Source organism: Rhinolophus ferrumequinum, chromosome 13 (assembly GCF_004115265.2).
Source record: "Rhinolophus ferrumequinum isolate MPI-CBG mRhiFer1 chromosome 13, mRhiFer1_v1.p, whole genome shotgun sequence".
Classification (NCBI taxonomy): Eukaryota; Metazoa; Chordata; class Mammalia; order Chiroptera; family Rhinolophidae; genus Rhinolophus; species Rhinolophus ferrumequinum.
Window position 1 is genome coordinate 44,920,101 of NC_046296.1, and position 13,766 is coordinate 44,933,866.

Below are 13,766 nucleotides of genomic sequence, written 5' to 3' on the forward strand. Positions count from 1 at the left end.
GGGAGAATGAAAATGGCCGTCTGGAAAGTGGAAGCCCGAAGTATCCGTCTGAGCAAGGAGGCACTGTGTAGAGATGGCTGGTGGGCCAAGGATGGTCATCGCTCCCCACATCCAAGCTCTGACCCGCCCCATCAAGTGTCAGGGCCCCAAGGTACCTTTTGTCTCGCTTCTCTCCCTTTCTTGCACTAGCAGAGTCATACAAAATAATGGAAACAACTTTTTTCGACACATGGATCTTAGCACTTAAGAACAATTAAATTCTTAGATGAAGTAAATGTGGTACGATCTTGTTAACTTGAATCTGGATGATGGCATATGGGTTCACTGTAAACTTCAATGTATACTTGAAATTTTCATAATAAAAAACTAAAAAGTTCCTTGTGGCTATAAACCATGCTATATAAGTTGTCTCAAACTTCACCCACAAACAATACCAAAATGAAAAGGCTGTCACTCTAAATATGCCCACTTTCGTGGAGTTTTTTTTGTTGTTGTTTAATCATGGACAACTAATAATTTATAGGATATTAGTATACTCATCATATTGAATATGATTTGCCAATTCTGGAATTTTATTGCCAGACAGATATGAGCGGACTACTATACACTGACCCAAAATGGTTAATCTGCTAGTTTATTCATATTTAATTCTACCACACAAAATGCATAAAGAATACAGATGTAAATGCTAACACTGAATATCTTTCTCTGGTGATCTTAAGATGAAAATTAGATCTTAAACTTACAGAGGTGAAAAGAAATAGTAAAATGGAATGTTGATCTGACTCAAAATCGCTTTTAACTTGGAAGATTGTTTTTGGTTTTTTTCTAACTATTTTTCCAACACAGGTTGCAATGGCAGCCATCCGGTTCAGTCTGGGTATAATCTCTAGAGATTTCAGTTTGGGCTTTATTTCTTGCACTTCGAAGAAGGTAGTTTTATCATCTGAAGAGCTAAAGTGATCCACAGAGTAAATATCTATTTCCTATCTATCTCTCCCACTCTCCACCCAGGAAAGGTAATTTTTCTGTGTGGAGTTCTCTGCCTACAGGACTTTTAGGATATTCTCTATAGGAAGAAAATCATTCTTGGCTCTACTTATAGAAAGGTTAATGTCTCATAGGTTTTAAAATGATTATGGAATTTCTCCCTCCTGTCTCCACATTTCCACTTCCATCTCTCACTGATAAATGTTCTCGATTTAAAGAGATGAGGGCAGAAAGAGGAAACAACTTATTTTGCATTATTGATCAGTTGCTCCTTCCAATGATTGTAATTCCAACAAGTGCCTTCCAGGGCATTCTAAAAACTGCAGTGATTAAAAACAAGTAATCTCAATGGCCTACCTCTTACTTCAATGTAATTATAGGAAAGAAAAGTAGCTTCTTGAACGACTGGTAAGATTTCTTAAGAGAGAATTGTCTATATTTGGTAAAGTGGGCATTTGGAATTTTGAATTTGGGTTTCCCTTATCCTTCTGGAAGTCCTGGTTTCAAAAGTAGCCAAGCTGACTATCCTTATCCTTTAAAGGTAAAATGAATTCCAGATATGTAAATGGTCTAATCCTTACCCTAAAGGTCATCAAGAAGTTTGCTGAGCGAGAATTCATCTTAGTGTGCTAGAGGGTTGTATGCAGAGACTTTAAAAGGCTGTCAAATCCATGTACTGCCCAGAACAACTTTCAGAGAAGCTGTCATAAGTGAAGGACAGAGCTTATGAAGTTCCTTTCTGAGGAAGCTTCAAGGAGAATTGGAAAGGGCTAAACAACATTCTCTCTGGATTACCTCAGACCTGTTTCTTATCTTCAGAGCCCAGACTTCCACTGACCACTGACTGGGATTCCCTTTCGCTCCACTATATCTTTTGGAGCCCTTCTGAGGGGTTGTAAAAGGCTTTCCTGTCTTCTTATGGTACTCTCTTCCACTCTATTACTGTTCAAAACCAAAGAGACTCATGCTGAATGTGGAGGGTGGTTATGTTTGGTAAGTTGTTGGAGGTAATCGCCAGCCTCTAGGCCTGCCTCTTAACATCAGTGTCTTCCTCTGGAATCCAAACATTGGCCCCCGCTGCTTGCCTGCCACATAAAGGTCTTATGTGGTAAGAGGGAGGGATGAGTCCTGTTGGTCATATTCCTAATTCAGTTTGCACTGCTTGCCCACACAGACTGCCTGGGACCCAAGGGCAGTAACCTTTCCACAGCAACAGGTGCTTACGTGACAGTAGGGCCAGAACTTGGAGCAGAAGGGTAGGGTTGCAGCATCTCTTCTGAGTGAATACCACTGTCACGAACAGCCTCAGAGCCTGAAGTGGGAGAAGCATCTTGCCCAGCATTTGCACACTGGGAAGCCAGCCCTTTGTACAGCTTTGCCATGGATGACCTAACAGAACGGAAGTAATTGTCAGACCATACAGTGGGAAATTGGCTCTTCAAACACAGATTACGCTAAGAAAGATAGGGAGACAATGTTTCTCAGATGCAGCTCAGCTGTGACATTTGTTCTCTCTCTCTCTCTCTCTCTCTCTTTCTCTCTCTCTCTCTCTCTCTCTCTCTCTCTCTCTGTCTCTCTCTCTCTCTTTCCAGGACACTCTGCAAACCAGGTTGCTTACATAATAGGGTGTAAGCTGGATACTGGGCAGGAGTAAAAATGTTGATTAACTGGCTGAATTGAATTTGGGGGCAAAGGAGTGGTATGGGGAGATGTTCTCCATTAGTGGAGCCCTGGATTGGGAAAATGCCCCTTTTTCTGGTCTGAAGCACCCACAGAAATTATTTCGGTTTTCCTCATTGGGATGAGATGAGGTTGAAGGAAATCCAGGTCATTAGCTCTGCTATTGGTTGCTTCTATTCTCTCTGAAGCCCAGATTCTCCCTAATCAGCCCTTCCTGTTTGTTCTTAGCATGAAATCTGTTCAGCCACCACCCTCTCCCTTATTTGTTTTATTTTTATCCATAGCACTTATCACTAACTTATTAACTGGCCTTAGATACTAAGCTCCATGTGGTAATGATTTTTGTATTGTTTATTATAGTATATTCAGTGCATAGAACAGTGCCTGATACACAATAGGTACTCAATAAATATTTGTTGAATTAATGAAATAAACCACATTCGGGCCTTTAAACTGCATTTTTAAGCCTAGCAAGTTTAGGGAAACAACTGTTTTTGAGGTAGTTAGCAATATGAACCAAGAGGGAGGCTGTATAGGCATTAGAGTGAAAGTACTTATTTTTCTAAAGTAATTTCCACTAGGCAGTAGGTGCCTTCCTCCTGTAGCCAATGGCCACCTCTCTTCCCTTTCTTCCTCTCTTACCTCCTGCTATTGCATGTCAGCCGCTTAACGTATTATGTGGTTACTTGTGACAGATACCCACATTGACTGTATCCCTGTTTTCAGAAACCTTTGATCAACCCTCTACTGCACCATCAGAACCTTACTTCTTGAGCTTTTTCCGTTTCTGAATAAGCAAATCCTCATTGCATTGAAACAGCAACGTGTAGTGTGAGATAAATACTCGAAGGCGCTGAACACACACCAGAAGTAGGTAATAGTCAGGGTGTTCCTGCTCTGTGAACTTCAGGACATTCTGGATGAAGGAAAAAGGAAACAGCATTGCATAGTGAGAATGAAAAGTTGTTCTGTCTCTTCCGCAACTTGCCTTGATCTGTTATGAAACTTTGGTAGCCATTTAATCAAAACAACCATACATATGTCCAATCTAATTATAAGCTAGAAGGTCAGACTTGCTATTCTCGTTGTCCATCACACCAAGGGAAAATAATAGTTGCTAGGGCTCCTGTTTGAGTTGGATATGAACATAAGATAATTCCATGTGAAAAATTAGAAGGATCTACTAATTAGATCTCTGAGGTAATGGAGTCATTCTAACAATTACTGTTTATAAGCAATACTTATAATCCAGATAAGTTAGAACAATGGTGAAAATGTCAGACATCAGGACAAGCTGGAAGAGGGATCAAGCCTGGCCTACTGGTCCCTCCTATTATATTGCCTACTGTACTGTAGTGGAACTTGCCTGTAACTTGGATTTGGAAAAGCTAGCACTTACTGAGTGCTTCCTCGTGCCAAACATTAAGCCCTTTACATATATTTTCTCATTTAATTTTTACCACAGCCTGGTTAGATAGGTACCATTATTACCTTCATTTAACAAGGAAATTGAGGTATACAGCAAAGTTAAGTACTCTTCATTAGGTCACACATCTAGTTAATAATAGAGCTAGGATTTGAACTCAAGTCAAAGGGCTCTTACCATACTGCTTGCAAGACCTGCGTTTCAGGCCTATATTTTTTTCACCTACTAGGTGTGTTAACTTGGGCAAGTTACTTAACTTCTTTTGCTCTCCCTTTCCTTATCTAAATAAATGGTAAAAATGACATCTATTTCTTGGGATTGTGGAAAAGATTAAATAAAAATGGTCATAATCCCTATTTCATGGGATTGTGGAAAGGACTAAATAAGATAACTATTGTGAGAAAATGATTTTAATATCTAAAGCCACATATAATTGAAAGCCTTTTTAATATTGAGACTGGCTACATATTCCTGAGATAAATCCCAAGCATTTCTAAGATGTTTTCACTGAATTACTTAGGAAGATCAGTTAGCAATTAAATCAGGACAGGTGGGTGGTGGTGACCTTCTCTCCCAAATCTCCTTTCTCCAAGGTGCACCGAGCCCTGTGAACAATGGTGTAAAGAAGTCAGCTCATCAGCTTCTTCATGCTTCTTCTATGATATAAGACAGAAGCAATGTGTGATAGACCTTTGGGCTCAAGCCAAAAGAAAGTGGTTAGGATAGCAGTTAAGTGGGCAGGTTTTCTAGCTATTTCTTAGATACCAGGGGCTTGGGAGTTGGGGATTAGAGGGTACATTTAGATGGCTGTAGAACCAAGGTGGAAGGGACTGAACAGGTGCTCGAGGTCCAGCAGGTGCTGCTATGGAAAGATCCTGGATCAGCAGAGGTAGAGACTGCTGGTATCATGAGCCAAACATTTTTAGAGATTGAGATTTTAGCTCATACCACAAGGTGGGGATGGGGTAATCATAACAATCTAAATTATTTAAATATTTCTTAGAAATATTATTTTTTCCTTCCTTGACCTCTTGCAGTGTTTCTTGGAAGCCAAAAACAATAGTTTATCCTGAAAATCACTTTGGTGGCTTGCCCAGCCATGCCTACCTGCAGATGTATCAGATATTCAGGGATGCGCTGGACTATGTGAAAAAACAGCGTATAGATGTCAGATTTAATCTCTTCATCACCCTGAATGAAAGAAAGATAAAGTCACCCGTCAGTGTCCCTCCTAGACTTCGGGCTGCAGAAGCCCAGTCTCAGTCCCACCAGAGTAGGAAGCATTTACTCCCAGAGCATTTTCTTCCTCTAGAGTTTCACGACACATTGATCTCTCATTGGATAAAGGCTACTTGTTCAGGGGGATACTCCAGGAGACAACTCCTCTAGCAAGGAGCATATCAGATAATTCTTTTGACTCCATCCAGCTTTCCAAACTACTCCATTCTTCCCCATCCTCAGATGTTAGCACAGTGTCATACAGAAGTAGGTACTCAATAAATTATATTTAAGTTCAATGAACTCATTAAGGTCCTCTAGCAAGTTATCATTACAATCGTTTATTAATAGGCACTGAGGGTGGATTGGAGCATCATGACACTGGGGAAAGGAATCTGATTAGAAACTGGTCTGCTGGCCAGGCAGCAGGAAACACGTTGGACTTTCTCCATGTGCCTTCCGTTCCCTTCTCTTGCGTTCCCTTTCTCTATTTCCTGAGTACTAACGGGGTAGGGATTATACTTAGTAGGGAGCAGTGGAGGGTTGAAGTAGAAAATCAGCAAGACCCTCACCTCACCTCATGTGAAACTGGATTAACTCTTAACTGTATATGGTTTCTTCCTATTGACCTAAACTCACTAGAATTGTTGTATATTTATATGTGCTTATTGAGCACCTAATATATCACTGCAGTAGCAATACTTAAAGCTACATGACTCTGCTTAGGACACCTGTTTACTTCGTCTAAACCTCCAATAGACTGAAACAGAGGGTCAGTAAGGTAGGGCAAAGACCAAAGCAATGGCACTGATCCTTAGCGGGCTCCTTTAATCCCACGGAGGAGTGTCAGTGGCTCTATTCAAGCTATTTCCCAGCCTGGAAGACAAGCCTAGAGTACATGGGCTGTAATTCCTGGGTGCATGAGCAACACCGTAGAGATACACACGTAACCAAAGGGCAGTGTGCAGATAGTTAACCTACCTCCTTCAGAACCACAACATGAACCAAAGAGATGCATTCAGGCAGGTCCCTCAGGTAGGCAACATAATAATCCAAGAAATTATTCTTGAAAACAAACATAAAAATACAGGGTAAGAACCTGGAAACAGGAATGATAACAGCTAATATTTTTTAAAGTCATGCATATCAAAAAGAAGGACTTTGCAGAGATTATCTTAATGATTTAATGTGTTCATTAATATGTTTTTGTGTTTTTATTCATCTTCTTTTTTTAATGTTTTTGGTTTTAAGGTAAATATCCCTATGGACTCAGGAACCAAAACTCAGTAGGCCTGCTTTAATGAGAGAAAGTGAAATAAATGATAAACCAAGGCAAGAGAGAGGAATCATGTAAGTTGAAAAAGTATTTTTAAATTGTTAAATACTAAAAATGCATATTTAGTTTTAAAATTACTTTTAATTTCAATTGTCTATATCCAAATGAGGAACTTTGCCCAACCAACTTCATAGTGTCTAGGTCAGTGGTTCTCAATTTTTTCCACTAATTACATATTTCCATTAATTGCATATTCACCTAATGCCTTCAGGAACACTTCAGAAAAAGTTCTCAGCTTCCATAGTTATATTCCCACAGATATAACAATTCTCAGCCCAAGAAAGTATACTGAATACAAATGAGTAAAAGTGTATGACAGGGATAGCATTACATCTATTCTAATCTATACTAGTAGATAATTTGCAAACTTTGTATTATTATCCACAATTGAGAATCATTGATTTACAGAGGTTGGTTGCAGGCAAAATCTGGATTTCAGACCAATTTTAATTAGCCCACATAATATTTTTAAGATAAGAAAATTTCACGCAAAATTCTGGATTTCCAGTTGCTGTTAAAATATCAGATATGGCAACTCTAGTTCTTTTTTCCTGCATAACTATTGGATAAAGCTGAGTACCGTGTTTCCCCAAAAATAAGACCTAACTGGAAAATAAGCCCTAGCATGATTTTTCAGGATGACATCCCCTGAACATATACCCTAATGTGTCTTTTGGAACAAAAATTAATATAAGACCTCGTCTTATTTTTGGTGAAACACGGTAGCTATTCCTTTTGTAAAAGCATGTGTCCCACTTAAGTTCACTTCCCAATAGTCCATGTTGGATTAAATTCAGCTTACCTCCACTCATGTATAGTACTATCTGGCCCTGTAGGCATTTGAGTCTTCAACTTTGACCTGGATCATATTTTTTTGTAGAAACATCAGAGATTTTGAAACTTTACACTCTTTCTCCAATGAGGTGAACACAAAGAACATCGAGACAAAGAGCTGCCCATCGTATTTTTAAAAATTTCTAAGGAATGAAATTGGGTGTAAAAGTATATACATATATACAAACCCTCATATATTTATTTTATATGTTTGTATGGATATATACTCATATGTATACATGTATTTATATGCAAATACACACATATGCATACACACATCCACATGCATATTCAATGACAGCAATTATAGTACAGTGGAAAGTGATGAACTGGAAGTTAAAACACTTCAGGTCTAGTTACATATCTAATCACAACTGCCTACCTCGCTGGGTGATTTCAGCAAAGTCTTTTAATTTCTCTGAACTGTGTTTCATTATCTGTAGAGTAAGGAGGTTAGACTAAATCTCAGTGATTCCTCTGACTCTGAAATTCACTGCTTCTAGATTCTCCATTAAGAAAAGTAGGCGAGTGAGACTCAGATGCATATAATTCAAGTTTATAAAAGATAAAAAAAAACCCCTTACCTCATCATTTGTTAATTTAAGGAATAAATCTCCAAGGACTCCTTGACGTGGCCACTTCAAGACCCTTTCCTGCAGAGCATGAAGCAAATCCAAATGCTGCTGGACAAGGTACCGTAAAGAGCTAGGGAAGAGGCTTGAAACAAAATAAAGATAGGATCACACAAACACAAACCAGGTGTAGAGAAGAAAAGACCCTACAAGAATATATGCAGCAGGTCCCATTTTCCCAGTTACTTGAAATATTCTGTCACAGATCTGCATTTAGGATTAAAAATTTTAAAGTTTGTCCTTGTAGACCTGATAGCAGATATCCTCAGGATATAAAAAGACCCCTTTACTGATGGCTTCTACGTAACTGTGTATTGAACTAATAAAGAGCACATCACTCGAAAGGCCTTTTTAAAGCCAAACTGGTCCATTCTCATTTATGCAACAATGGAAATTCTAAGGGAAATCTTTTCAATATTTTAAAGTTATTCTCATTAGATGTGCAAAATAGTCTAGTGTTGTAGATGACAACACTAAGGTGACCTTGGTCATTCTTAGCTACCAGGTAGGAGTCTGCTACTTAGGTGAGTAGGAAAATTTGTTTAAAGTTGGCAACTAAAAGCTCAGGGGAGGGAGGTATGAAAGTGTTCCTTTTTCCCTTTCCTTCAGCTTCTAAGATGCACACTGGTCAAGGCCATTACTATGGCTTCACAGAACCCCCTTTCCGGACTCTCAGTATGCCTCATTTCTTTTCAGAAAAATTGAAGGGAGAAAGAGAGATGTCAGAGAAGGATGGGGTGGAGAGGAGAGACAAAAGAATCATGGGAGGAAGAAAGGGAATTGGCTGGAGCAGAGTAGGGGCCTATAAGAATGAGGAAGGAAGAAATAGAAGGAAACGAAGTTTTGTTGGGCTACAGCAAGGATTTGAGCTCTACCTCTGTGACTTAGGGGAATTTAACGTAGGTTCCCTTCTGCTTTCAAGACCTCAAGTTTAACAAAGATGAAAGCGAACTTATTTGGCTATTTCCCCAGGGTACAATGAGAGTAAATTAGTGGACTATTGGGGTGCTTCGCCAACTGCAAACAAGCAGACCTTTGTTGAGAGTAGTAGGAAGGACACCACTTTGATAGGAGGTTTTCTCAACCCATCTTCATGTAAAGCGAAGACTCCCCTGTGGCTTTTGCTCAGAGAAGACACACAAACAGCAGAATAGGGTGTCCGGCCCCCTGTGATACAAGGGTTCCTTCCACTCCCGTCTGCCGTCCCTCCACCTCCTGTGCTACTAAACTTCATGTGTACGAAGCCAGCTGATCCACAAGCACAAGAGGAGAGGCCTGATCTGAACTGTTAACGTTGATGCAGTGGCTCCCAAGATCTAAGTCATTCCTGCCCAGCTCAGAGGGGTGTCTAGGAGACAGTCGGACTGGAGAAGACCATCCAGATGCCAGAGAACACAACCGATGCAACTGAAACGCTGAACAAGGCGTGAAAGATTGCTCCCCACCCAGAAGCTATCAATGATTTGGGCTAATTTTCCTGGTGTGACACTAAAAGATGTTAGGGTACCGTGGTGAGATCTGCCTTTGGGATGAGTTGTCCGTGTAAGATATATAATATGCCTTGGATTCTCTCTTCTTTCTCTCACCTTTCTCTCCTCTCCTCTCCTCCCCTCTCCTCTGCTTCTCTTCTCTGCCCCTTCCTCCCTCCCACCCCTCCCTCCCTTTCTCCCTCCCTCCCTCTCCCTCTCTTTTCCTCCTTCCCTCCTTCCCTCCCTCCTTACCTCCCTCCCTTCCTCTCTTTTTCTTTCCATAAAGGAAACTTCTGCTACACTGTGACCAGAGTACTTGTTTAGTTGGAGCGCTGGTAACTTGGTTATAGTCTGGGTACTTCCTGGACTGTCACTGGAGTAATAGTTTGAAATTTCAGGGTGGGATCAGAGAAGGATAATGCTCCCATCAAGTATTGTGGAAACATATAAGTTACACGAAGAACAATGACCTACGGTGGGTTCTGTATCATATATTGAAAACAGGCTTAAAAAATGTTTTTTAATTTAATAAGGATATTATTTGAAATCAGGGAAGAGTCTGGAGGAGGTGAAGAGCAGAGGGAGAAAGAAGGCAAGAAATATAGACACACTTAACCTATTTCACTGTTTTTGCCTAGAGCCAGACCTGACTCTCAGAGGTCACTTTTTCATGAAGGTGGAAGTATCAAGTATTCAAGTTCTTTCCTGTTCCTTGCTAGGAGTAAAATTATGAAATCATGAGTAGATTATTCTTTTCAAACCCTTCGAAATTATTTTAACTCCCACAGTCCTATACTTAATGAGGGAAACAAACTAAAAGCCATCAAGGAAAATCCAGTTATAGTTTCAAATGAATAACTTTGCTTTTGCCAGTCTAGTATTAGGTTCAGGATAACTCCCGAGCTTCAGTAGCAGGATGTAACCAAGTTTGATGGGCATCGATAATCAAACATGTGCCCCCTGGTGGTGATCGGCGCACACAGCGTGTTGAGTTCCCCGTGCATGCGGCCCTGGAACTCCGTTGAAAAGTCTAGCTGGCAATCCCGCCGCACAAGTGTCCAGACAGGACTGTTTGATCCTAAGGTTGTGGCTCTATCTGGGTGACTCAGACCAGAAAAAGCCAAGTTCTGTGACCCTGCAACCAGTGAGCAACAGCCCACGAGATCACTCAGGCGTCTGCTGGCAGCCTGTGCCCCTGCGGCTTCCAGCCCTCCCTGCCGGGCCAGGGCTGCCTTGAGACAGCCTGAGGAGCTGCTGAGCACCACACTGTTTCTCTAGAGAAAACCTGGAGTTCTGTTTTATTGCTTTGGGAAGATACGCCGACCTCAGGTTTGAGTGTCAGATATGTAATGGTGGTGGGTGTTATTTTCATGCCCAGGTCACTTTTCAACAGGGGCAGAGAGTGCTGAGGCCTGTGGTTTGTGATGTGAAAGACAGTGTATGTTAAATTTATTTTTATCTTTGCGGGGGGGAGGAACCACCAATAGGGAAAAGGAATAATCTCATTCTGTTCTGTATTTCATTCAGCTGGTCTATTTCTGAAGCCTATGGAGGCTTCAGAAAAGGCTTAGAAAACCAGGGGTTACCTGCTGTCACTGCCTATTCTCTTTTCAAAGCCTATTTCGGGAACTCTTGACAGGTCCCAGAAGTCCCAAAGTGGAAACAATAAACAGCTTACCTTAAATCTTAATCAACCTGAAAAACAAAGGCAATGGATACATGGATACCTTCTCTCTTTGGAATTCCTCTTTCCATCTGAGCCCTGGAACGTTGCCTTGATCTTCAGGATCAGAGAGATGTTAATGACATATTTTCTTTCTGATTCAAGCAGTTCCAGAGCCACAGTCTGTCTTTTAGCTTTAAAAACAAACCAGGGAGGGAATTTTTGTTAACTACTCCTCCCCAAAACCCTATAAAATGATAGAAAGCAATAAAAATATATTGAAAGCAATAAAAAGAGGCATCAGCAAGTTTTGGGGAGATGGAAAACAGAATGGAGCCGTGGTAATTAATTCAGCAGAGTCAAGAGCACAAAACCATGGTGTTCTCATCCGCAGATGTGAAATCTGCTGAGAAGCAGGAAGGCTCAAGGATTGGAGGCACCAGGCACAACAGAAAGTACAAATAAGGGGCAATGCTGAAAGTGAGACATAGTCTGCATAAGTGCAATTGAACCTCCAGGTCCCCAACCCGTGTCAGATGGTTTCTTCTTTTCCACCCATGGGAAATGAGAAAAATTAAACTAGAGAAGCCCTCATCTCTGGTATCTGGGCTAAAGACATCAGACATAGTAGAGGGCAGAGTAGAGATTAAAATAAAAACAAGGGGACTCAGAGAAGGCTTGCATATGACCAGTGAGATTCCCCTCAACCTCTTCCCCTGCAGGTCCCCAAACAGCCAAACATACTCTCCAGGGAGGAGAGTAGAGGATCTTCCGCTGGAGAAACTGAACTGCTCAAGGAAGAAAGATCTACAGACACTGACATAAAAAGATCACCTATCAAAGTTAATTTGCCACCTGATTAGCCAATAATGAAGCCCACTGCTTGGCCGAGACAGAATTTTCAGGTTTTTTAAAATTTAGGGCCTCTCTTAGATATAAATAAATAGCTAAGGATCCTCAGACATTTGAATCAAGGTTACACCCTAAAGAAAAAAAAAAAGAAGAAAAAAATATATACACGTATACCTTTCTTTAAAAAAGAAGAGGGGAAACCCTGAATAAAGAAACGATGCAAGGGACGTAATGTACAGCATAATACTTTATTGTATATTTGAAAGTTGCTAAGAGAGTAGGTCTTAAAAGTTCTCATCAAAAGAAAAAAGAATTTTGTAACTATGTATGTCGACGGATGTTATCTAGGCCTACTGTGGTGATCATTTGACAACATATACAAATGTCCAATTATGTTGTACATCTGAAAACTAATATAATGTTATATGTCAGTTATACCTCAATTAAAAAACAGAGACAATGGAGAAATGAAAGAAAAGTTTTTTAAAACATAATAATTAATATTCTTAAAGAGATATGAGAAAAATACTCTAGCCATTTAATAATTATAGGATGCTATTTTTTAAAAAGAGAACAATCCAAAAAAGAAGAAACTTTTTGGCATCTTTTTCAAAGATGAAAGAGTAGAAGATAAAGTCAAGGAAATCCCCTGCCTACCGCTCCCCTCTCTTCAAAAACACAAAACAAAAAAAACAAGAAAGAGATGTATTGAAGAAAAAGAGGGTAGTGGAGAAAAATCAATCCAACATCAAATTAGTAGAAATTCCAGAGAAAAGAACAAAAATGGATGAGAGAATATTATCAACTTAATCATAGAAAAAAATATACCAGGACATTATTTCCAGAAGAAAGGGCCTACTGTCCTCGGCGTAATTCATGAAAAAGATTCTCACATCATTGTAAGGCACATCACTGAGAAACTTGAGCACACCAAAGGTAAAAAGAAGATCCTAAAAGTTACCAGAGAGAAAAATCAGGTAACAAAGGACTGGGGATTAGAATGGTATTGGACTTGCCAATAGCAACATTAGAAGTTAGGAGACAATGGAACAATTGCTTCAAAATGATGAGGGAAAATTATTTTATATTTAGCTAAATTATCAACAAGGTATATGGAAGCTACTGGACGATGGGTTCCATCAAAACAAGGACTAAACCAAGAAACCAAGGGCACACAGATAAAACAAACAAACACACAAACAAACAGGAATGTAACAGGAGAATTATGAAGGGAATTCCTTGGAAGACTGGGGAGTCCCAGGATGGCAGCACTACAGTGGGCCAGAATGGAGTAGGATGGCAGAGGACAAATGCTTAAAAAAAAAAAAATGTAAATGATAGATTTTTATGTGACTTAAAAATATTAAAGAACACCTACGTAAAAGGAAACATATACCATGTTCTTTGATTGAAAAAGTACTGTCAAGATGTCCATTCTCTGCTATTTGGAATAAAAGGAATATAGAATCTAGAATTAGTCCCACCCATATATGGTCACTTGACTTTCCCTGTGCAATTCAATGTGGAAAGAAAGGTATTAATATTTTCACTAAATGGTACTGAAGCAAATAGATAGCCATATGGGGAAAAAATGAACCTGGATTCCTTCTTCATACCACACATCAAAATTTATTCAAGGTAAGTTGTAAACCTAAATATGAAAGCT

The 13,766-nt window shown here is 39.9% G+C and overlaps 1 protein-coding gene across 13 annotated transcripts in view; it reads right to left on the reverse strand.

The window, feature by feature from the left end:
* Positions 1-13,766, reverse strand: part of ARHGEF33 (Rho guanine nucleotide exchange factor 33) — a 102,749-nt gene that overhangs the window by 49,854 nt on the left and 39,129 nt on the right. For all 13 annotated transcript variants that reach the window (XM_033124515.1, XM_033124523.1, XM_033124513.1 and 10 more), the window contains 6 exons: positions 11,313-11,442; positions 8,069-8,201; positions 6,296-6,379; positions 5,204-5,287; positions 3,438-3,586; positions 2,215-2,379 (listed from right to left, as the gene is read on the reverse strand). In XM_033124515.1, the coding sequence (XP_032980406.1) occupies positions 2,215-2,379; positions 3,438-3,586; positions 5,204-5,287; positions 6,296-6,379; positions 8,069-8,201; positions 11,313-11,442 (745 nt within the window). The remainder of the gene's footprint in view (positions 1-2,214; positions 2,380-3,437; positions 3,587-5,203; positions 5,288-6,295; positions 6,380-8,068; positions 8,202-11,312; positions 11,443-13,766) is intronic.